This window comes from Chlorocebus sabaeus, chromosome 10 (genome assembly GCF_047675955.1).
Source record: "Chlorocebus sabaeus isolate Y175 chromosome 10, mChlSab1.0.hap1, whole genome shotgun sequence".
Lineage (NCBI taxonomy): Eukaryota > Metazoa > Chordata > Mammalia > Primates > Cercopithecidae > Chlorocebus > Chlorocebus sabaeus.
In genome coordinates this window covers 118,658,552-118,683,589 of record NC_132913.1, presented here as the reverse complement: position 1 = coordinate 118,683,589, position 25,038 = coordinate 118,658,552, and the positions used below count along the sequence as shown (strand labels likewise).

General features: G+C 37.9%; 1 protein-coding gene across 1 annotated transcript in view; it reads right to left on the bottom strand.

Annotated features, from left to right (window-relative positions):
- PSMD1 (proteasome 26S subunit, non-ATPase 1) overlaps nucleotides 1-25,038 on the bottom strand; it is a 121,243-nt gene that overhangs the window by 22,774 nt on the left and 73,431 nt on the right. The window contains exons 17-18 of the mRNA XM_038001397.2: nucleotides 12,577-12,691; nucleotides 4,830-4,946 (exon numbers count right to left, since the gene is read on the bottom strand). Of these exons, the coding sequence (XP_037857325.2) occupies nucleotides 4,830-4,946; nucleotides 12,577-12,691 (232 nt within the window). The remainder of the gene's footprint in view (nucleotides 1-4,829; nucleotides 4,947-12,576; nucleotides 12,692-25,038) is intronic.

Sequence of the window (25,038 nt, the reverse complement as noted above, 5' to 3'; positions counted from 1 at the left end):
TAGTAGAGATGGAGTTTCACCATGTTAGCCAGGATGATCTCGATCTCCTGACCTTGTGATCTGCCCACCTCAGCCTCCCAAAGTGCTGGGATTACAGGCGTGAGCCACTGCGCCCAGCCTGGAGGTGTTTTTTCTTTCTGTGAAATTATATTTGTGCTTATGACTTCAACTATATATCTGTAATTCCTTCTATGAAATTCTTGAGGTGAGATGTATTTTGGAATTCAGAATTTAGAAGGCTAACATGATACATATCTACATATTATACAATACACCCAGTGTAGTATTGTTCCATATATTCTTATATCCCATAATAAATTATTTCTGAAGTAGCACAATATATGAATATTTATACTAAGTAGGATAAATGATAATGAATTAATAATTGCATCCAAACGAGTCTTTAAAAACAAACAAATCTCTTTGAATTTTCAGAGCTTTTTGGATTTTGCAATGGTAGATAAAGGGCTATAAACACACACACACACACACACACACACACACACCGTTTTTTTTTCCCTTGAGACAGTCTCACTGTATCACCCAGGCTGGAGTGCAGTGGTGTGATCTCAGCTCACTGCAACCTCTGCCTCCCAGGTTCAAGTGATTCTCCTGCCTCAGCCTCCCAAGTAGCTGGGACTACAGGCGCCTGCCACCACACCCAGCTAATTTATTTTGTATTTTTAGTAGAGATGGGGTTTCACTACATTGTCCAGGCTGGTCTTGAACTCCTGACCTCGTGATCCGCCCGCCTTGGCCTCCCAAAGTGCTGGGATTATAAGTGTGAGCCACTGCGCCTGGCCTATATAATTTTTTTTATGGCTAGTTCCCAAATCTCCGTATTTAGCTTCTAATTTTTTTCCTATGCTCCCATGTTATTTCCAACTGACATGCTGTCATGTCAAACTGAATATGCCTGAAATGAATATTATCTTTATTCTTCCTTCAAAATATTCTTGTTGATGCTCTCATGACTTCCCCATTATCAGGATCCCAAATGAGTTTTCAGCTCCCTCCTCAATTTTATCAGCATTAATTTGCTTATGGCAGTTTTTGTAGCCTTTTTCTTTTTTATTACCACTGACACTGTAAGAGTTCAAGTCCCTATCTTAAAATGACAGTGTGGTAATAGAGATAGACTACTACTTACAAATGTGCTATGCTATAAAATTATATATACCGTGATTTATTTTAGAACTGCAGGAGCTTTAATTCTACTTCCAAGGAGGGTACTTGTCAATGATAGGAGAAGCTTTCCTATACCAGGCCTTAGGCCAAATAATATTGGTAATAGGAACATCAGATTCTATACTTACAGTGTAATATTTTGATGTGAGTTTATATATGATACTTAATATGTACATGTTCAAGTAACTGTTAATGGTGATTTTTTGTTTGTTTGTTTGTTTAGAGATAGGGTCTTGGGATGTTGTTCAGGCTGGCCTTGAACTCCCAGGCTCAAGCAATTCTCCTGCCTCAGCCACTGTGCCCATCTTAATGGTGGATTTCATTTAACAAGAATAACAAAAGATAGATAATTTAATAAAGAGGAGAGTTGGGTTCTTACAGCAAAATAGCTCCAAGGACCTAAAAAAGAACATTACCCTTGTTAAATGTGAACCTTTGATCTAGGGATGTGTGCATGTTCCTGGGTTTATGTTTGTGAGCATGAGCTAGCGAGAAACTGAGAGAAACAAAGCAAAGATGTACTGGAAATAACTTTAACTAAGAGGGCAATGTGTGGAGCTAAGTGTTAGGGATGTGACATATATTAATGGTTATATAAGACATTTCCTTTGGAAATTTCCATTGTGAATTTCACAAAATATCTGAGAAATTTCTCTTTTGAATTCCTTTGAGAGGGGTTTATAATTATTGATGAAATTAACATTTGATCTTTATTTTTGAGCCATTTCCACTTTATTTCATGGACGGGTTTTGCAACCTTGCAATTAAGACTCTATAGCCTTGAGAATCTACTCCTCTTCAGAGTTTCTCAACAGATTTTTCTTTTCGGCAACATGCTGTATACCATCCCCAAAATGTCAATTTTGTCTTGTTGGCAATTATCAGATAAAGGAAAGATGATATAAACTGTAGTCTATGAAATTCTTTATCACTTGCTTAATAACAGAAAACAATGAAATTAACTTTAAGAATTCTTAAGCTGAATAACAACTTCGCTCTTAAGAGTAGTGTTTCCTGAAAGAATTTTTGAGTTTCATACTGTAAATTTTGCTTTTTTAGTCAGTGGCATATACCTTTACATTTATCTACTCAGTTTATATTAATGGCAGAGGCTACTAGTTGTGACTTCACTTTGACATTTTAATCAGTGTCTAAGATTCTGGTACAACCTGAAGATGGGAGTGTGCCTGTGTATCTGCAACAGGTAAGACTTGGTTCAACAACAGTTCCTGGAATGATTATCCAACTCCCAAAGGACTCTGCCGCTTTTGGAACAGAGATAATAATTGTAAAATCAATGAAATCCTACAGCAGAGGATGGGAAGACAGAACATTTGTCTTGCTGACAATACAAGTAACATGAAAGCAACATGTGGGGTCAAAGTGAATAAATGTCTATGTATTAATGTTAGAGGAGGTGCATTCCATGACCAAAATTTGTTTCTTTAAAGACACTACTCAGTGGATAACTCCAAAAGCTCAGTTGAAGATCAAAAGCAAAAATAAAAGATGTAAAAGCTACTCACATGATAGCTGCTATATTTAAAAACAAAAAGAAATGTGGTGTTTGGAAAGATGTTTATGTTCTAGAAGATGTAGTATATTAAGTAATACGTTATAAAAACAGGATGAGAAGTCAGATTCTATCTTTGTAATAATACAATTTTTTAAAGTCCTGAAAATGATTTTGAGACAGAAAGAGAAACACTAAATAAATGAAGCAAAGATGACAGCAACTGTTTAGAACTTGAAATTTATTAAACAAAGCTCAATAAAATTAGAATGAATAATCAATGAGTTCTGGAAATTTTTCTTTTCTCTACCTCCTCAAATCTACTTTGCTGAAAATGAGGGTGGTGTTCTATATTTGCTCGATTAGGCATAAGACAGAATGCCAATGGTTTTTTCTGTTATCAATTTTTCGACTACTTCCCATTATATGAGCAGAATTAATTAATAAATGGATACTAAATCCCTAGCTTTAAGAATTAGAAGATCTGAAAATGTTGTGTAAGTTATACATGTCTATTTAGTATATCAAGCATGTTAATTTAATACATGTATTAAAAATAAGATACATGCATTTTCTGTTTCTTAGTAGAATGAGAAGTTTTGGCTGAAGTGACAAGATACATGAGACATCAAACACTAACAACCTGAGGACTGAGAGATTGTCATGAGAGAATTTTATTTTATTTTTTGAGACAGGGTCTTGCTCTGTCACCCAGGAAGGAGTGCAGTGGCACAACAACGGCTCACTGCAGCCTCAGCCTCCTGGGCTTCAGTAATCCTCCCAACTCAGCTCCCAAATAGCTGGGACTACAGATGCATGCCACCATGCCCAGCTAATTCTTTTTCAATTCTTTGTAGTGATGAGACCTCCCCCTATGTTGCCCAGGCTAGCCTTGAACTCCTGGGCTCAAGTGATCCTCCCATCTCAGCCTCCCGAAGTACTAGGATTATAGGAATGAACCACCGTGCTTGGCTCATCCGAGAATTTCAAAACAGGTGTCTCAAAACTATTATGGAGTCACCCACAAGGTGGGTGTGGATTGTGGAGGATATGTGAAGGGGATCTCTTTGGGGCAAGCTGGGTTGTGAGTCTTTCCCCCTCACTCCAAGTTTACAGAAAAGGGCTTCAGAGGGTCCACCTGGAGTGCACAATATGATCAGGGGCTGCTGTGCACCGAGGCATTAGCTATTAGCTGAGGTACTAGCACTGACAGCCTATTATATTCCTATCCAGAAGGGCAAAATGTGTAAGAGTATTTCTGTGGAGCAGATGTGGGTGAAGTGGAAAAGAAAGCTGTCTTGGAGCCATTTGGAACTCCACCCAAAAAGATCACCTAGGAGGGCAATGATATTCCAAAAGAGAATGTGAATGTACTCATTTCTAAACTAAGATTGTATGTATGATACAAAGTGACTGCAGGCTTTTTAAAAAATTACCTTAGAAGGATAGATCAAAAAAGTCATGGACTGCCTAAGTTTGCATCCTGTATTATCAGAGGAAAAAGTTATCCCACTGAATACACTTTTTTTTTTTTTTTTTTGAGACGGAGTCTCGCTCTGTCCCCCAGTGGCCAGATCTCGGCTCACTGCAAGCTCTGCCTCCCGGATTTATGCCATTCTCCTGCCTCAGCCTCCTGAGTAGCTGGGACTACAGGCGCCCGCCACCTCGCCCGGCTAGTTTTTTTGTATTTTTTAGTAGAGACGGGGTTTCACCGTGTTAGCCAGGATGGTCTCCATCTCCTGACCTCGTGATCCGCCTGTCTCGGCCTCCCAAAGTGCTGGGATTACAGGCTTGAGCCACTGTGCCTGGCCTGAATACATTTTAAAAGGATAGTGAAAGGCAAAAAAAGAGTTCATTTTATGATTTTAACACCCCAAGAATTCTAATTTTTTAAGCATGGTTATAAACTTAAATTAACAAAGGGACCATTAAGTCTGTAAAAAATATATTTAAAGAGCATAACATATTTAAAGTTTTCTCATTCTCTTATACCCTAAAATGATCTCTTTACTTTTACTTTCTGTGACTTCAGTGTTCACCATATTGAAGTAAAAAATGTCCTCAAAAGACGATAAGTTACTAAAGAAAAGGCCAAACTATCTCTCTTCCAGGGAATTTCTTTGCTCACCTTTGGACAAGTGATTTCAGTCTGCTGGATCATGATGAGAGCTGAAGCTATGAGTGCCCCTTGCCTCACGTAGTTCACGGGGTCGTTTGTCATTGGTTCTAGCAAATTAATGGCTTCCTGAAAGAATTTAAAAAAACAAACACAACTTTTAAATAAAGCTGATATGAGTGAATTTTCAATTTATAGTCATATGCCATATAACAACATTCTGGGCAATGACACACTGCATATACGATGGTAGTCCCATTATAATGGAGTTGAAAAATTCCTATTGCCTAAGTGACTTACTGATGATACTGGCCCTGTGCAGGCCTAATATAATGTGTGTGTGTGTCTTAGTTTTTTACAAAAAAGTTTAAAAAATAAAAACAAATCATTTTGAAACCAAAAAAACCTTCCAGAAAATAAATAAAACATATTTTTGTATAGTGGTACAATGTTTTTTTGTTTTTTTTTTTTTGAGATGGAGTTTCACTCTTGTCACCCAGACTGGAGTGCAATGGCGCGATCTTGGCTCACTGCAACTCCTGCCTTCTGGGTTTAAGGAATTCTCTTGACTCAGCTGGGATTACAGGTGCATGCCACCACCCCCGGTTAATTTTTGTATTTTTAGTAGAGATGGGTTTCACCACGTTGGTCAGGCTGGTCTCGACCTCCTGACCTCAGGTGATCCACCCACCTTGGCCTCCCGAAGTGCTGGGATTATAGGCGTGAGCCACTGCGTCCACCCAGGTTTGTGTTTTAAACCAAGTGTTATTACAAGAGTCAAAAAATTAAAAATAATTAAAAATTTATTAAAAAAAAGATAAGCTAGATCAATTATTGGAGAAAAAAATGTATACATTTAGTAGTCAAAGTATACAGTATTTATAAAGTCTATTATAGTGACAATAGTGTCCTAGGCCCTCACATTCACTCAACACTTACTCACTGACTCACCCAGAGCAAGTTCCAGTCCTATAAGTTCCATTCAGGGTTAAGTGCCCTATATAGTTGTATGATTTTTTATCTTTTATACTGTATTTTTACTGTACCTTTTGTATATTTAGATACAGCAATACCACTGTGTTATAACTGCCTATTCAGTATAGTAACATGATGTACAGGTTTGTATTCTGGAAGCAACAGACTATAACTATCTATGTTTGTGAAAGTACACTCTATGATGTTTGTACAATCGCGAAATCACCATTTCTCAGAACATATCCTTGTTCTTAAATGATGCACGACTATATCTACTGTCACTCTAAGTCACTCAATATTTTCATCCAACAGTGTAGTAAGAAGTTAATTAACAACTACGTGAATGGAATAGTTTAGAACTGGTTATGCTTTACTTAAATTTCAATATAACTGAGGGTAAGTAAAAAGGAAGTTTTAGAAACTGAGTGCTCTTGTCTTGAGGTAAGAGGTCATAAAAAATTAAGAGAAATGGGATTAACATTTGATAAGCACCTATTACTTTTCAGACACAGTAGTAGGTATTTTATATATTATCCTATACAGCCCTCTTACTCCTAAAACAAACAAAAACCAGCACAAAACAATCTTTATAAACAAATAAACTGAGAGTTAGGAAGGTTAAATAACTTCCCCAAAGTCGAGTAAGTACTGATAGCAAACCCAGGCCAGTCTGAATCCAAAATTTGTATAATTCAACTTCCCATCAGGCTGGGTGGGCGTGGTGGCTCATTCCTGTAATCCCAGCACTTTGGGAGGCCAAGGTGGGCAGATTAATTGAGGCCAGGAGTTTCAGACCAGCCTGGCCAACATGGTAAAACCCCTTCTCCACTAAAAATACAAAAATTAGCTGGGCGTGGTGGCGTATGCCTGTAATCACAGCACTTTGGGAGGCCAAGGAGGGCGGATAATCTGAGGTCAGGAGTTCATGACTAGCCTGGCCAACATGGTGAAACCCTGTCTCTACTAAAAATACAAAAAAAAAAAAAAAAAAAAAAAAATTAGCTGGGCGTGGTGGCAGGTGCCTGTAGTTCCAGCTACTTGGGAGGCTGAGGCTGGAGAATCACTTGAACACAAGAGGCAGAGATTGTGGTGAGCCAGGATAGCACCACTGCACTCTAGCCTGGGCAACAAGAGTGAAACTCTGTCTCAAAACAACAAAAAAAAAAGAAAATAAACCTCTTTATAATATTAGCGTAAGGTTGGTTGCGATGGCTTATGCCTGTAATCCCAGCACTCTGAGAGGCAAGGTGGGAGGATTGCTTGATCCCAAGAGTTCAAGACCAGCCTGGGCAACATAGTTGATCCTGTCTCTAACATAAAAAAGAAAAAATAAAAATAGTAATAAAACAAATATTAGAGTAAAGTAACATCTCAGATGATTTTTATAAGACTTAATTTTAAAAATTAAATCAAGACAAAAAAAATTTAAACAAAAAACCTCAAATTTTCCAAACAAAAGATTTTACTAGCTAGAATAGCAAAACAAATGAAATCATAGACTAGAATTGATTTCATGGTTGCACTTCCTAAGACCACAGGTGACGAGATTTTCCAAAATATTTATCAGTATTTCCCCAATATCCTATTCTTCAGAATGTCAGTTCTATGAAAAAAGAAGTCCTTTATTAAATAAGTTTGAGAGTTCAGGCATACTGTATATATATCACCTCCTCTTGCAGACACAAAATATATGTAAACAAAGGTTCTAGGATGCCTTGTTATAAACCACTCAACTATTGTTTATACCAACATTTGTCCAATGCATTTGACCAAACACTCTTTTGCCCCATATAACTTCTATTCTCACTCTGCAGGACCTTTGGGAAGAGCCACTTTAAAACACAACGTTCCTGGCCGGGAACGGTGGCTCACAGCTATAATCTCAGCACTCTGGGAGGCCGAGGAGGGCGGATCACGAGGTCAGGAGTTCGAGACCAGCCTGACCAACATGGTTAAACTCTGTTTCTACTAAAAATACAAAAATCAGCTGGGCGTGGTGGCAGGCACCTGTAATCCCAGCTACTGGGGAGGCTGAGGCAGGAGAACCACTTGAACCTAGAAGGTGGGGGTTCCAGTGAGCTGAGATCGTGCCACTGCACTCCAGCCTGGGCCTGGGCAACTGAGCGAGACTCTGTCTCAAACAAAACAAAACAAAACAAAACAAAACAAAACAAAACACACAACGTTCCTTTAATCTGTCATGAGATTAGAGTTAAAACAAAAAAAGTATAAAACAACATGAAAAACGAATAAAAAACACCACAACATCCCTTACAAAGTCCTTAGGTAGGTATAAATCTGGGAGGAAAAGAGTAATAGGCTTTTAAGATTATCAGATATTTCTTAATTTGGTAGGATATTTCTCAAGTATCCTTCATTCTAAGACCAAGGAAAAGAATAAACCAAATCCTTTGTTGGAAAGTGACTTTGGATTCCTCTACATGTAAACTTACATATATATATTAAAATGAGAGCTATTAACAGATAATACACACAGCAGATATGGGTATCCTTTCTCCCTACATTACTAAAAAATGTAATGACACTATGCAGACGGAGTATATTTTTCAAACATATTGTCAATATTCTTTATGAAGTAGTCATGATAAAAATATAACCAAATTTCCAACTTAGAAGGTAAAAGACAGTAACTTGGCCTTTGAGGTATGTAATACAACCCCAATGGTATATTTTAGAATAAACAGATGTTTCAGGTTTTTAAGAAATAAAAAAAACAAAAACAAAGCCCCAATCCACAGTTAGATAGGTACTGATACCTAGATCACATAAATTATCTAGAAATAAAGCAGACTTATTTAGTGTGAGTAATAAAAATTTTTTTCATTGAATTAACTTGTCAGATGCTGTGTTTCAAAGAACATTTGGTCCTAGATATCATATTAAGTTTAGAATAATCTGAAAAGAAAAGAGAATCTAATTTACATTTAACTTATGAGGCCTGACATAAATGTCAACTTAAGACTCGAGGGGGAAATACTTAGTAAAACATACAACTATATTCTTCCTTTGTTTGCAGAACAGTTGTGTTGTAGAAAAAAAATAAGGTCAATTTCTATAACTACATTTGATATACCCAATGATATCTCCAGTAAAATTGAAGATACATTCTCATGTAAGAAATTCTCCCCCAAAATAAATTAAAACATTAAAAAAAACTGGCTGGGCATGGTGGCTCATGCCTATAACCCCAGCACTTTGGGAAGCTGAGGCGGGTGGACAACCTGAGGTCAGAAGCTCGAGACCAGCCTGGCCAATATGGTGAAATTCTGCTTCTACTAAAAATATAAAAATTAGCCGGGTGTGGTGGCACATGCCTGTAATCCCACCTACACAGGAAGCTGAGGCAGGAGAATCGTTTGAACCTGGGAGGCAGAGGTTGCAGTAAGCCAAGACTGCACCACTGAAGTCCAGCCTGGGTGACAGAGTAAAACTCTATCTCAAAATAAATACATAAATAAATAAACATAAGAATAAAAAACAAAACTCTGTAATGAGAGAGATGATGTCCAACTTGGTCACCATCATATCCTTTAATGATCTTGCCATCCATCATTCATGCAACAAACAAAGGTTTAATTTTAGGTTCCAGCAGTGAACATTATATTCTCAGTGATCTTACATTTCGCCAAAGACAAACAATAAATAGGTGTAAAATATATCAGGTGGTTGTAAGTGCTACGAAGAAAAATAAAGCCCAGGCGACACAGCAAGACCTAGTCTCTCTTAAAAAAAAAAAAAAAAAATTAGCCTGGCATGGTGCCATGCGTTTGCAGTCCCAGCTAATTGGGAGGCTTGATTAAGCCTGGGAGATTGAGGCTGCAGTGAGCTATAATAGCCCCATTGTACTCCAGCCTGGGTGACAGTGACAGAGTGAGACACTGACTCAAAAAAGAAAAAGAAAAAAAAAGAAAAAGAAAAGCAGGGTAAGCAGACAGAATAGGATGAAATACTGGAAAGGAGGGATGTCTCTTTATCACACAATTGTTGCTATGTGTAGTGAAAAATAGCTTTTTTTTTTTTTTTTGAGACAGTCTCACTCTTGTTGCCCAGGCTGGAGTGCAGTGGCACAATGTCCACTCACTGCAACCTCTGCCTCCCGGGTTCAAGCGATTCTCCTGCCTCAGCCTCCTGAGTAGCTGGGATTACAGGCGCCTGCCACCATACTAATTTTTTTTTTTTTTTTTTTTTGAGACGGAGTCCCGCTCTGCCACCCAGGCTGGAGTGCAGTGGCCGGATCTCAGCTCACTGCAAGCCCCGCCTTCCGGGTTCACGCCATTCTCCTGCCTCAGCCTCCCGAGTAGCTGGGACTACAGGCGCCTGCCACCTCGCCCGGCTAGTCTTTTTCTTTTGTATTTTTTAGTAGAGACGGGGTTTCACCGTGTTAGCCAGGATGGTCTTGATCTCCTGACCTCGTGATCTGCCCGTCTCAGCCTCCCAAAGTGCTGGGATTACAGGTGTGAGCCACGGCGCCCAGCCACTAATTTTTTGTATTTTTAGTAGAGATGGGGTCTCGCTATGTTAGGCAGGCTGGTCTTGAACTCCTGACTTCAGGTGATCTGCCCGCCTCGGTCTCCCAAAAGTGCTGGGATTACAGGTGTGAGCCACCATGCTCGGCTGGTTAATTTTTGTATTTTTAGTAGAGAAGAGGTTTCACCAAGTTAGCCAGGCTGGTCTCAAACTCCTGATCTCAGGTGATCCACCTGCCTCGGTCTCCCAAAATGCTGGGATTACAGGCGTAAGCCACCATGCCTGGCCTTTTTATTTGAGATAGAGTTTCACCCTTGTCCCCCAGGCGGAAGTGCAAGGGCATGATCTTGGCTCACTGGAACCTCCACCTCCCGGGTTCGAGCAATTTCTCCTGCCTCGGCCTCCTGAGTAGCTGGGATTACAGGTGCGTGCCACCACGCCCAGCTAATTTTTGTATTTTTAGTAGAGTTGGGGTTTTGCCATGTTGCCCAGGCTGGTCTTGAATTCCTGACCTCAGGTGATCCAACCGCCTGGGCCTCCCAAAGTGCTGTGATTATAGGCGTGAGCCACTGTGCCTGGCCAAAAATAGCTGTTTTTATTCCCAGCCTCAATAACGTTTTATGTGACCAGGAAAACTTATTTGTACACAATACCAATACTCTTTTATTTACTTATTTATTTATTTTTTGAGACGCAGTCTTGCTCTGTCACCCAGGCTGGAGTGCAATGGCAGGATTCTGGCTCACTGCAACCTCTGCTTCCTGGGTTCAAGCAATTCTCCTGTCTCAGCCCCCTGAGTAGCTGGGGTTACAGGCGTGTGCCACCACGCCTGGCTAATTTTTGTATTTTTAGTAGAGATGAGGTTTCCCCATGTTGGTCAGGCTAGTCTCAAACTCCTGACCTCGTGATCGGCCCACCTCAGCCTCCCAAAGTGCTGGGATTACAGGTGTGAACCACAGTGCCCAGCCCACAACACCAATACTCTTTATTGGAAAAAAATTCAAGGAAATTAAAATTTTTAGATTCCTGAAATCAGTCCATAAACTCACAACTATGTTTTGTTTTGAGTTTGGACAACAGATGATAAAAAAGTGACTCTTTTCTCTCTGATGGAAAGGCACTGGGAGCATAGCCTTGCTCTCAGTCTTATACATACACACTTTGTTAAAAGGTTCACTTCTGGGAGATGGTCAAGGTTTGTGCATATGCGCTATGAGAGGCAAAGTGTCATGATTATGTCATTGCTGTGAATTATGAATACGTGTTATTCATGCAAAAGCACATTTCTTTATGAATCTCATGATCAATTATGTTTTCAAATCATCACCTTGCCCCATTCAACTCTTTTTTTGGGAACTTTTGAGGCCTTAACAAATACCAGGTTACCTATTAAGGTTAGATATGAGAAAACAGGTAAATAGCACATCGGTGATTTGTTTAAAACAGAAAAGTTATCAAACCAGCTGATTTTGGTGGCTTCGGATGAGAACCTTGTTTTCCAGAACACTAATTATACAAATTAAACATGTAAAATAATCATATAAAATAACCTGAGTAGTTATTTAACAACAACAACAATTTTATTTTCTTCATTTTTTCTTTTTTTTAAAGAAATCAATGGGCCAGGCACAGTGGCTCATGCCTGTAATCTCAGCACTGTGGGAGGCTGAGGCAGGAGGATCACTTGATCCCAGGAGTCTGAGATCAGCCTGGGCAACATAGTGAGACCCCTTCTCCATGAAAAATAAAAAAATGAGCCGAGTGTGTTGGCAGTGGGCAGTGTTCCTGCCACTGCACTTCAGCCCAAGCAACAGAGCAAGACTCAAAAGAAAAGCAAGAAAAAAAAAAAAGCCTGGTGCGGTGGCTCATGCCTGTAATCCCAGCACTGTGGGAGGCCAAAGCAGGTGGATCACCTGATGTCAGGAGTTTGAGACCAGCCTGGCCAACATGGTGAGCTTGCGCCACTGCACTCCAGCCTGGATGACAAGAGTAAAACTCTGTTTCAAAACAAATAAACAAAAGCAAAAACAAAAAACCCAGAAATCAATGATTTCAAAAAGAAATTCAAAAGCATTGTTTCAGTTACAGCTATCCATGTAACGTGATGATTTATTCTTAAGCAGTTTAGGGCAATCCAGCATCACAGAATGAGGGAGTACTGGGAAGCTTTGTATGGCAAGTTCAGTCTTACAGATCATACTGCACTTGTATTTTTACAGCTGTTACATAAATTCTGCGGTGAGGGAAAACAGTCTGGCGCCAAGAAAGAACTGACCCCATTGGTTGTGGGCTTTACCTTGTTTCCTGTACCAGCACAGCAGATCCCCAAGGCCATTGCAGCTCCATAGCGCACATGAGGGTTGTAACTCTCTGACAACAAAGAGACAACACTTGGGCATTGTTCAGGGGTCCTGATAAACAGAAAGCGAAGCCAGTGTTATAGGTAATATTTTAAGTTAAGACAGAAGAGTTTTAACCAAGTCATTTCTGAAAAAGTTATAGGTAACAATGGGCATTTAAAACATAAATTGCAGAATTAAAAATCTTTCACAGAGCCGGGCGCGGTGGCTCACGCCTGTAACCCTAGCACTTTGGGAGGCTGAGGTGGGTAGATCACAAGGTTAGGAGTTTGAGACCAGCCTGACCAACATGGTGAAACCCCATCTGTAGTAAAAATATAAAAATTAGCCGGGCGTGGTGATGCACACCTGTAATCCCAGCTACTTGGGAGGCTGAGGCAGGAGAATTGCTTGAACCCAAGAGGCGGAGGTTGCAGTGAGCCAAGATCGTGCCACTGCACTCCAGCCTGGGTGACAGAGCAAAACTCAGTCTCAAACAAAAAAAAATCTTTCACAGAGTTCTAATTACTGAATAGAAGAAATCTGATCTTCAATATTGAGAGAATATATGTATAGAAAGGGGACTCCTTTCTCAGTATAAGTGAGTACTCAACCATAGGTCTGGATTCTAGTTATTCTCTGGTACCTCCTCCATGGCAAGAACAGCCATGTGGGGGGTAGCACACTGCTGAACATCTATTTTCCTATTTCTTGGTCATTTTGCATTTTGTTCAGAAGACAAAAGTCATTTATAGAAACTCCTGGACATTTCCTAAGTTACATGAAAGATTTAAATCCCCCAGTATTACTTTAGTTGAATAATAAACTGATAAATAAGCCTTGATAATGAAAAAATTCTGACTTTTGCATTGTTGCCTTAGCAATTATTTTTGTATTGATAAGAAGATAAATTATTTTTCATTTTCTCCATATTTGCAACAAGATAAAAAATAGGACAAACTTGACTAATGGTATACCCGACCCAATCTTTTAAAAGACGATCCTGGCTGGCACAGTGGCTATCCTTGAGGAGCAGCAGGACTGGGGTAATAACTAGAAGAGAATGTAAAGAGAGCTTCTGGAAGGCTGGCAATATTATGATCTTGAATTGGGTACTGGTTACACAGGTGTATGCAGCTGTGAAAATTCATCAAGCTGTAGGCTAATTATTTTGTGCATGTTTTTGAATGTATATTAAACTTTAATAAAAAGATGTTTTTGCAGCCATGAAGAATGAAATCATGTTTTTTGCAGCAACATGGATGCAGATGGAGGCCATTATCCTAAGTGAATTAAGGCAGGAACAGAAAACCAAATACTGCATGTTCTCACCTATAAGTGAGAGTTAAACACGGGGTATTCACAGACACAAAGAAGGCAACAACAAACACTGGGAACTGGAGGGAGGAGGGAAGGGTGCTGGGTTGAAAAACTATTGGGTACTATGCTTAATATTTGGGTGACGGGATCAATTGTCCCACAAACTTGAGCATCACACTATATACCCATGTAACAAACCTGCACATGTACCCCCAGAATCTAAGATAAAAGTTGAAATTATAAAAAAAAAAAAGAAAAAAAAAGAAACTAGGCTCTTTCCTAGCCTTTGAAGCAGCATATACAGCTCTAGATTTTTCACCATCACCAAACATTTACTGAGGCAAAACCAACACACATAAGAGTGTGCATTAAAGGTGGGCATGGTGACTCATGCCTGTAATCCCAACACTTTGGAAGGCCCAGGTGGACAGATCACTTGAGGTCAGGAGTTTAAGACCAGAGGGTCAACATGTGAAACTTCCTCTCTACTAAAAATACAAAAATTAGCCAGGCATGGTGGTGGGCCCCTGTAATCCCAGCTACCTGGGAGGCTGAGGCAGGAGAATCCCTTGAACCTGGGAGGCAGAGGTTGCAGTGAGACAAGATTGCACCACTGCACTCCAGCCTGGGTGAGAGAGCGAGACTCCATCTCAAGAAAAACAAAACAAAACAAAATATATATAATATATATTAGATATGAAATATGTATTATATATAAAATACATTATTATATAAAACATAAAATATATAATATGTATCATTTATATATTATATATTATAATATATAATACATAAATATATTATTTATATATTATATTATATATTATAATATATAATACATAATATACATTATAATATAATATATAATTATATATTATATAAATAAAAGTGGCAAAGCAGCATAAGATATGAATGCTAAGGGGGGAAAATGTCACAGAAAGAGGTAACAGTGGTCAGGAGACGAATTCACAGAGAATGCAGACATAAAAAGTGAGTCTGAAAGTATTGGAAGAATTGGACAAATGACGAGGAATATAGGCATCAGGGTAAGGAAAGTAAGTCAGCAAAGGTCTAGAGATTGGAATTCACCTGGCTTGTCTAATTTGAACAGTCAATTTTTCTGTAGCACATGTAATAAAAAATAAAAGTGGAAAGGTAATTAAGAGCAAAATGACACAGTGTCTTGAATGTCAGGTTTAGCAATTTGCATTTTATTTTGCAGAAAAATGGAATGATGATTTAGAAAGTTTAAGGAGATACCTGTGAACAAGACAGGTTAAAAGCATGAAGGTGGAAAAACCAGCCAGAAAACTATTTCAGTAATTCAAACCAATAAAATAAAATTCATATACTATTGGCCCAAGGGCCGAATCTGGCCCGTAGCAGATTTTGTTTGGCCTACATCCTTTACAAAAATTCAAAGTAAGTTGTCAACATTTAAGATGGGAATATTTCACATTAAAACTCGAATTTCCAACTTCTCCAGAATGGCTGTTTCAAGCCCTTCATAGTTCCTAGGGCCCAGGCACTGAGTTTGGAGGTCTTACCCTACTTTCTTTTAACAATACTAAAGTGAACCGAAATCCTACACTGAATATAATTTATATACAACTGTATAGAAGCTGACTTGCATTTAATTAATTGACATTTTAGGTTTTTCAGATATTTAATTAAAACATTTATTAAAAAGGCATTTAAAAAAAGACTATTGTTATGAATTATAGCAGTTATTACCACAAACCAACTCAAATCTGTAATTCTATGTTGGAACTGTTCTCTAGCCTCAAACGCCAGAGAGTGATGAATTCAAATTTCAAAGGAATAGAACGAAGTTTATGAAAACTGTATCTGTTAAAATGAAATTTTGCAATAAGGGAAGGTTAGATTATTTTTCCCTACAATAGAGTCCATCACTCTTTCTTGAGAATGTTCTTAGTTTGCCTAAACTTCCTTGTATGAATAATTTGGAAATAATACTAATTGTCACTCATATTATTAGAAACAATATGGGAAAAACAGTATGGTGGTGTGAAAAAAGCAATATACTAGAAAACTAAAGATCTGGGTTCTAGTTCTAGTTTTGCTAAATTTGTTAGTTATATGACATTAAGCAAATCACTTGGGTTTTCTCCTTCATAATTAGAGAGAGATTTTCTTGACTGTTTTACAGGAATAACAAAAACCAGATGAGCAAATAACTGAAAATACAGTAATAACATATATGCTATCAGTTAATATGTACTGAGAAAAATAACAATAAGTTATATAAGAGGGAACCATGAAGTCTAAAACTCAAGTTCTAGTTTCTGTTTTGTCTCTAAATAGTTGGGCCAATTTAGACAATGTTCAATTAACCAAACATTCCAGGGTCCTTTCCTCATCTGAATAAGAGGAAGAATGCGACTAGACGTTCTGTAAGTCTGTTCCAACTTTATGATTCTACAGCATTTAAAAATGAACCAATTATTATAGGTTTAAATCAATGGCTATTATTATAGGACAACTTTTCTTCAATGAGTAACATTCCAATGAAATAAAAATAAAATTTAAAGTGATATTACACCAAAGAGGCTACCGAAAAGTTATTCAAAATCTTGTAGTTGAAACTACCATTTAACTTCTATTTGCACTCCTATAAGGCTAAGAACTTAAAGTTCTTTCCATAATTTGATACCCAAATCATCTAACAAACTCGCTCAAGTGTTCTGCCACCTAAGCATAAAGGCTGAGACTATATTTACTATCTCTCATAAATTATTGGCACAGTGCCAGGTACTATAGGTAAAATAATTTTTATTACTTAATAAGAGACAAAGAGAGTTAAACTAAATTTATATTTAGAGACTTAGACAACAAGTATTTTCTACTAAGTTCAAGGCCTAATGGTTAAACCCTAGGAAATATACCAAGCTCTTTCCTGTTCCACTTTTGCTTTCTCTCTTAAATTTAAGATTCAGCTAGATAATCAAAACCAGGGAAAACTGACATACCTGTGAGTATTACTTTCTAAGGCTAATTGAGTCTTGAATGGGCACGATTCTGATAGCAGAGGGATAAATGTTGTTGGAAAGGAATGAACACTGGAATGTGAGAAACAAGTAGGTAGGAAAGCCATACTGATTTTGTGTAGAGGCATAATGAAGGTAACACTAGAATTAAAAATCAGGACTACTAGCACAATAACCACTTGGGTGTATGGCAGGAACCATAGCTTTCTGAAGAACCCTCTCTCTGTTTCTTAAGACCTGGTGGCTGGGTCTAGTCAGTCATATTTATTGAGTGTTTATTATACACGACACAGTGGGTGTAGACAGTAACAAGTATTTGGAAAAACTGGGTCTTGGTTTAGGCTCCCTCAGGACTTAGTTATGTGACTATCTGCCAATTGTCTGATACAGCAGTTCTAAATCTTTTTTGGATCAGAGTCTCCTTCCTCCTGCCCCTCTAAACACACAGATAACACATAATTTTGGGAGTCGAACCTTTAAATGTAAAATGAGGGAATGTATCCCAAGGCTTTAAAATCCAGTTTATACAAGTATCATGTAAAGAAAATGAAAAAACAACTTTGTTGCTCTTTAGTATTACTATACTTGTGGTTCATCATAAGGTATAATAGGCAGCAGTAAGTAAAAACTTTGCTTTAGGATAGTCCCTTAGTAGAATTATGAATTTATAATTCTCATTAGGTAAGTGCCACAGTGTTAGAGGATTAACTCAATACACAGCGATTAAGAATATATCTGCCCCCATCGCTTGAGTCCAGGATTTCGAGACTAGCCTGGCTAGCATGGTGAAACCCTGTCTCTACAGAAACTACAAAAATTAGCCAGGTGTGGTGGCGTGCGTCTGTGGTCTCAGCTACTCAGGAGGCTGAGGTGGGCTTGAGCCCAGGAGGTGGAGGTTGCAGTGAGCTATGATCACGCCACTGCATTCCAGCCGGGGTGACAAGAGTGAGACACTGTCTCCAAAAAAAAAAAAAAAAAAAAAAAAAAAGTGCCTGTCTCTCTTTAATTCCCTTGTACTCTCTAACAACAGATTCCAAATAATCTGAGTAGTAACCTGAAATTCTAAGTGCCTATTGGATATCTTTAACCAAATATACCACAAATACCTCAATCAAAAATTAAAAACCCACAAAGATAGGAATAAAAAAGGGTATCCCTCTCCAGGTTGCTTTTCTCTTCCCACTATGACCATTCATTGACATACCTAGGAAACTCATATCTTCAAATTTCTATTCCCTCACTCTCCACATATAATCTGCTGCCAAGTCAAGAGAACCCCTTAAATCTTATTTCTGTTTCCAATTGCCTTGTTTCAGTTCCTGATCACATCTCACTGGAAATAACACAGTGATTCCTTAAATGATCTCTTGTCTTGACCTTTCTTCCATTTGTTGTGGTAGAGAGAACAGACTTAGAATCAGAAAGACCTGGATTCCAATTCTAGTGCTGCCATTTATTAGCAGGGTGACAATCACTAAATTTCTTTGAGCCTTAATTGCCTTATTCATAAAACAATACCTGCTCCTCCTTATGTATGCTGGGGAGAGTTGGTGGAGTAGTAGAGTAAAATACTATATTATCATCACTGAAATCTAGATGCATAACCAGAAATTGGTTTTGGATTAGAACCAGAAATTTGGCTACTAATATTTGATGTCCAAGGGTTTATCAAAATATAAAACAAGCTGAATATTAAACCTAGAAAACTGGTTATATTTAGGGTTCAGACCTCCAGAATTTCATCATCAACTTGTTAGGGAACTAATGGCATGCAGAATACTTATCAACTTGCCCCTTGGCTGCAAGGGCAGGATATTCCAGGGAAAACTGACTCACAGGAAATAGTTTATCCTAAAATCTGTCTTAACATTTCATTTATTTTGTCATTTTTACTTGTTATAAAAGAGTAAATAAAAGATAACATATATACTATTCTTAAACCAACCACAAAACTCAAGGATTTTTCTTTAGTAGAAGAGTCTTCGGAAAGGGGACAGAAGTTAGACTTAAGTTTTGTTTCCTAAAAGGCACTAACATTTCATGAGGTTTAGAAAAAATTTTGCCTGCGAACATAAATACCAGGAGCCTAATGCAGAACTTTACCTAGCTGATTGCAATAAAGACTGAAATAGACCGTGAAGGCTATAAACTTAAAAGCATATAAAAAACCTGACAGTGTCTCAATCTAACAACAGTTTCAACTCTGACACATTCTTTAGAAAAAACAAGTGTTAAGACAAGGAATGATAAATTCTTTATTAAATTAGTTTAGACATTCAATCTTTTCAAGAGTACAGTAAAACCATAATATTCTTATATGTTTACTTCAATGTTTCAGCAGGCAACTCTAAAAGGACAAAAAACCTTTCTAAGCAATGACTGGAATGCAAACATTCACTGAAAGCAAAACTCCTGCACATTAATCTTTATATACACACACAGAGAGATATATGATATAAACTTTTAAAGGAACAGTTAATAAATGATAAAATTGTATCACCATTTTGTAACATACAATGAACTAATAGATTGCAGCATGATTATCAACGACTGCTAACATCATGAAAATGGAAATAACTGTGTGTACCGCCAGCCCCACCCCCCTAAAAATTTTTGAATGTGATCAAGCTTCTGGATTCAACTACCAATTTACAGGAAATATGTAGGACCAAACACCACATTAAACTACACATAAAGATGCAATCAGCAAAATTCATACCATGGGAAACAAAACAGAAATAACAAAATTTAGTGATTGACACCCTGCTAATAAATGGCAGCACTAGAATTGGAATCCAGGTCTTTCTGATTCTAAGTCTCTGTTCTCTCTACCACAACAAATGGAAGAAAGGTCAAGACAAGAGATCATTTAAGGAATCACTGTGTTATTTCCAGTGAGAGGTGATCAGGAACTGAAACAAGGCAATTGGAAACAAACAAATTTGTTGTTTCTTCAACAAATAAACTGCAAGGAGAAAGAAAAGAAAGGAAAAGAGGGCAAGGCAAGAGATGAAGAGAGAACCTACAGGTTAAAAGAAAATACATTAAATCATTGGTAACAGTCCATTAGACTTTCTTTCATTTATATTCAATAATTCTGACACTCCCTAAATCTTTCCTCTGTATAAACATTTGCCTCTTAGATAACAACACGAAACAATTCCTCCAGTTTGTTATAATACCTTGGATCAGCATTTATAACAAAGTATTTAAATGACTAATCCTTAATCAGCAATAAATCTTATTTCTATGTCTCCATAAACATATTTAGAAAAACTGGCCAAGCACAGTGGCTCATGCCTGTATTCTGGGAGATCGAGGCAGGAGGATTGAATGCATGAACCCTGGAGTTCAAGACCAGCCTGGGCATCCCTGTGAAACCCCATCTCTATAAAAAATATAGAAATTAGCTGGGGATGGAGGTGCATACCCATAGTCCCAACTACTTGGGAGGATCACTTGAGCCCAGGAGGTCAAGGCTACAGTTGAGCCGAGATCACACCACTGCACTACAGCCTGGGCAACAGAGTGATGCCTTGTCTCAAAAAACAAAACAAAACAACATATTTAGAAAAATAAATGTTGATAAATGGTCAAATCACAGGAAAAACAGTGGACTTTATTTTAGGGGAGGGCAGTGGAAAGGGAAAAAATCAATACTTGGTAGACCATTTTATTAGCACAGAATGTGTTACCTATAACTTAGCTCTTTCACATGTTTTGATATGTTATTTAAAAATATATATACTTAGACAATTATAAATTTGCCAGCTATATGTGTACTCAATGACAGAGCTACATGTGGGAATCCAAGCAACTTTTCTTGTTATCCTTTATTTTATTCTTTGGCTAGTTTATACAACTTGTAATAATAAAAAAACAACAGTGCCATTGGCTGGGCACGGTAGCTCGTGCCTGTAATCCCAGCACTTTGGGAGGCCGAGATGAGTGGATCACCTGAGGTCAGGAGTTCTAGACCAGCCTGGCCAACATGGTGAAGCCTGTCTCTATTAAAAATATAAAAATGAGCCGGGCGTGGTGGTGGGTGCCTGTAATCCCAGCTACTTGGGAGGCTGAGGCAGGAGAATTGTTTAAACCCGGGAGACAGAGGTTGCAGTGAGCTGACACAGTGCCACTGAACTCCAGCCTGGGTGATAGAGTGAGACTCTGTCTCAAAAACAAACAGTGCCATTACAGGTAAAAAACAAAAAAGTAGGGGGAAGATATTACGCTTTTTTGAATTTTGTGGCATAAAACATTTTCAGGGAAAAAGCTGAGAAAGAAAACAATTTTCTTTCCCAAACATACTTTTGTTTTTTGTACCTCCATATTCTAAGATACTGCTATTTGTAGCTTTTAACTCTACCAGTTTAGTATATAGTGAATACATATAACGTACCATAAGGAAAAGCAAAAAACAAAACCACACAGACTGTGCCACAAACGTTACAAATTTACTGAAAGAGAATGTATTTATTGTCATCTTCCTGGACTTCAGAAAACTAAAAGTTAATATAGTTTTAGGCAAGCTTTTGGTACATTTCCAAAAAGACTAATTCTTTTCAGGTGCTGCTAAAATGGGCGAGGGAGGGAATTTTAAAGATGTAAGAAGAAGAGTCACAGCTTTATACAAAGAAATTGCTGTGTCACCATAACACATAGAGCTCTTAAAAATCTCAGATTGCATTCCTGGACCCAGAGAAATCTGTAATATTCAAAGCTGCAGCATGATTAGCACACTTGTTTCCATTTCTCATCAGCAAACAAAGAAAAGTCTTGCAGTATGAGTGAGCTGCCATCAACTTAATGCTATTTATTGAGAACTTTATTGGCATTTGATTTTTATAATAAAGAACATAAATGTACTCTGATTCTCAGAAAGTTTAAATCACTTCTGATATTTAAACAAGTATTCTAATGATAAAAGTCTATTTCTAATAGCTGATTACTGTGATTACTGAGGACATGCAGAGTTGAGCAAATCTACTCCAAAAGATACTTGGGTTATGATTATCAACTTTAATTCCAGGTATAGCAGTCTTTTGATGAAAAGACATTACCATTTCATGACATCAGGTTGTACTCTAGAGTTTCAATGACAAAAAAATCGTATTCTTTTATTCTGGCAATAACAACCTGGCAAAAGTTGTCTAGATCAACTTTTACACAGGAATCCAGTAAAAAACTTAACCAGGGGAGGGCTTAAAGAAGAAGGTGCTATTTTGTGGTAAGAGAACACTGTGGCATTTTAAACTCTCTGCCTACCACACCCCTACTCCTAGACTAGCCGTTGACAGTAGAGATGGCAGCCTATCACACTCTTGGTATAGGCTGCTAATGCCAGAGGAAGCAACACAGACTTCCTATACATATGAGTTGGGATCAAGAACCTAAGTAGAAGTCAATTGTGGAAAAGAATGATAACATGATCCCAAAGAAGGATAGGATGGATGAAAAGAAAGACATTTTGAGAAGACAGTGAAAGGTGAGGGAGCTTGTTTCTGATCTGTCAAAGTCTTTCATTAAAATAACAGGTATTCAGGAGAGAATGAAGGAGTCTAACGAGAACAGATTAAGTTTGAAATAGCTATTCTTACAGTTTCAGCTCTTTCACTGATCTTGTCAAAGAGAATGAACATGAGAGGAATGGATAAAAAGAAAGCTGAGAAATATTTGAGCTCCACTGTAGGTCCTCTTGAAGTAAGCTAGTCTTAGCTCTACCATGTCTGTACTATAGTTACCAACATACTTGTTTGCATCCTCCATAAAATTATAAATTACATGAGGATAGAAAATGTTTATCTTATTCATTAATACATCTCCATGAGCATATGGCACTTAGTAAATACTTCACAAATGAATACATAGCAGATACAATCCCTGTCACGTTAAACATTCCTTAATGGTTACTGCTTAATAGGTATTATGACTGAGAGGTAAAAAAATGTTCTTGGCTGATATTTAAGCTGTCTTCCTAGACCTATAAAGGATATTAGACTGCCCTTTTCGGTCAAAGACAGAATCTGCTCAATAAATTAAAAAGGCATCAGGGAGAAAATTCAATTGTCTTAGAAAAAATCGTGCCGATTAGGTTTTTTTGGTTATTGCTGGATTAGAGGCTGAGTCTGAGCTTGAAGTTATTTTAGTAAGAGTCACTTTATCTGAAGTTTTTGGGAAAGGAAATACTCTACACAAACGAAATTTCCAGATATTAAAAACGTCACTCTACCATTAAGAATCATACTTTTATGTTTCTTATTATTTGGATAGAAATCTTTAAAAAATTCATTTCACCATTTATTGGCACCCAAAACACAGCGGAGTGAACGTGATCTAGCCTTTTCTCAAGTACACAGAGGTCATCACTATGCCATCCATCACTACGCCACATAAAATGTTGTCAAAGGGCGTGGGGTGCAGTGGCTCATGCCCATAATCTTAGCACTTTGGGAGGCCGAGGCATGTGATCACTTGAGGTCAGCAGTTCGAGACCAGCCTGGCCAACATGGCGAAATCCCATCTCTGCTTAAAATACAAAAATTAGCCAGGCCTGGTGGCAGGTGCCTGTAATCCCAGTTACTTGGGAGGCTGAGGCAGGAGAATTGCTTGAACCTGGGAGGCAGAGGTTGCAGTGAGCTGAATTGCACCACTGCACTCCAGCCTGAGCAACAGAGCAAGACTCTGTCTAAAAAAAAAAAAAAAAAAAAAAAAGCTACAAGCATCTACTTTGAGTAGACCTACATGTTTATACATTTAAATTCTTGGTTTTTTTTGGGGGGTTGTTGTTGTTGTTTCAGTTGACCCTATTTGCTATTATCAAAGTGCTTGTCCACCTTTTAACTTGTTACTCACATCTGGAGTAGGCAGGGAAACATGTTTATTAAAATTGTCTCAAGCGAATTTATCACTCAACATTCTTTTGTACTATCTACATTTACCACCATGTACAAATGTTATTTTCATTAAAGAAGGGGGAGAGGCAGTTTGTGTGTGTGTATACGTCTGTGCGCGTGTGTGTGCAGAGTGAAAAGATGGAGTGGGGACTTAGAGGCTACTTTCTACTTAAAGTGCTTAGGGTTTTAAAGTACAGGTTCAGTTATTTACTGAGACTCAACTATCCTTTTATGTAACTATGTATTTATTATTATTCTGCTTTTTTCTTGATTCTCAGCTACGCTTCCCATAACTTGAGATTGCCAAATAAGTAGCTGTTCTAACTAGTTATGTTCCTTAGGTATTAAACAGACTTAAAAACACAAAATTAAAAAAAATCCAAGTACCAATCTTACTTTTATAAGTTGAGGCAAAAAATGAGTGAATGTGAGTAAAAGGATTAATACCAGCAAATACAATGACTGCATTTTTATAATATACTTAATATTTTAAAAATTTTATCTATAAACAAATCAATAAAGACTTATTTCATACAAGTTTTTTCATTGGATATAATGGTGCTGCTATTTTCAATCTGACATTACTTGTTTTGCAGATCCCTATCTGCCTTCATAAGCACAGATATCAAAGTGTACCTCACAACTAAGCAGTATTTAAAAATAATATCTTTTCTTTCCTTTTTTTATCTTGGAGACAAGATCTCATTCTGTCACCCCAAGCTGGAGCGCAGTGGTGCAATCTTGGCTCACCGCAACCTTGACCTACCCCAGGTTCATGAAATCCTCCCGCCTCAGGTCTCCCCCGACCCTCAACCCCCAACCCCCAACTCCTCCACCACCACCCAGTAGCTAGGACTACAGGTGTGCACCACCACACCTGGTTAATTTTTGTGTTTTGTTTTTTTTTTTTTTTTGTAGAGATGGGGTTTTGCCATGTTGCCCAAGCTGGTCTCTAACTCCTAGACTCAAGCAATCCACCTGTCTTGGTCTCCCAAAGAGCTGGGATTACAGGCACGAGCCACCGTGCCTTGCCTTAAAATATTTTCATATTCCTGAATAGAAATTCTGGTACATTAGCAAACATCTGATTTCTATTGAGTATTATTTCATCTAGAATTCTTCACAAGTATTTTTTCTAATATAGTAATTTTTGAGTTTTTAAAAAAGCAGCAAACACTGAATAAAATCTGAAGTGCTC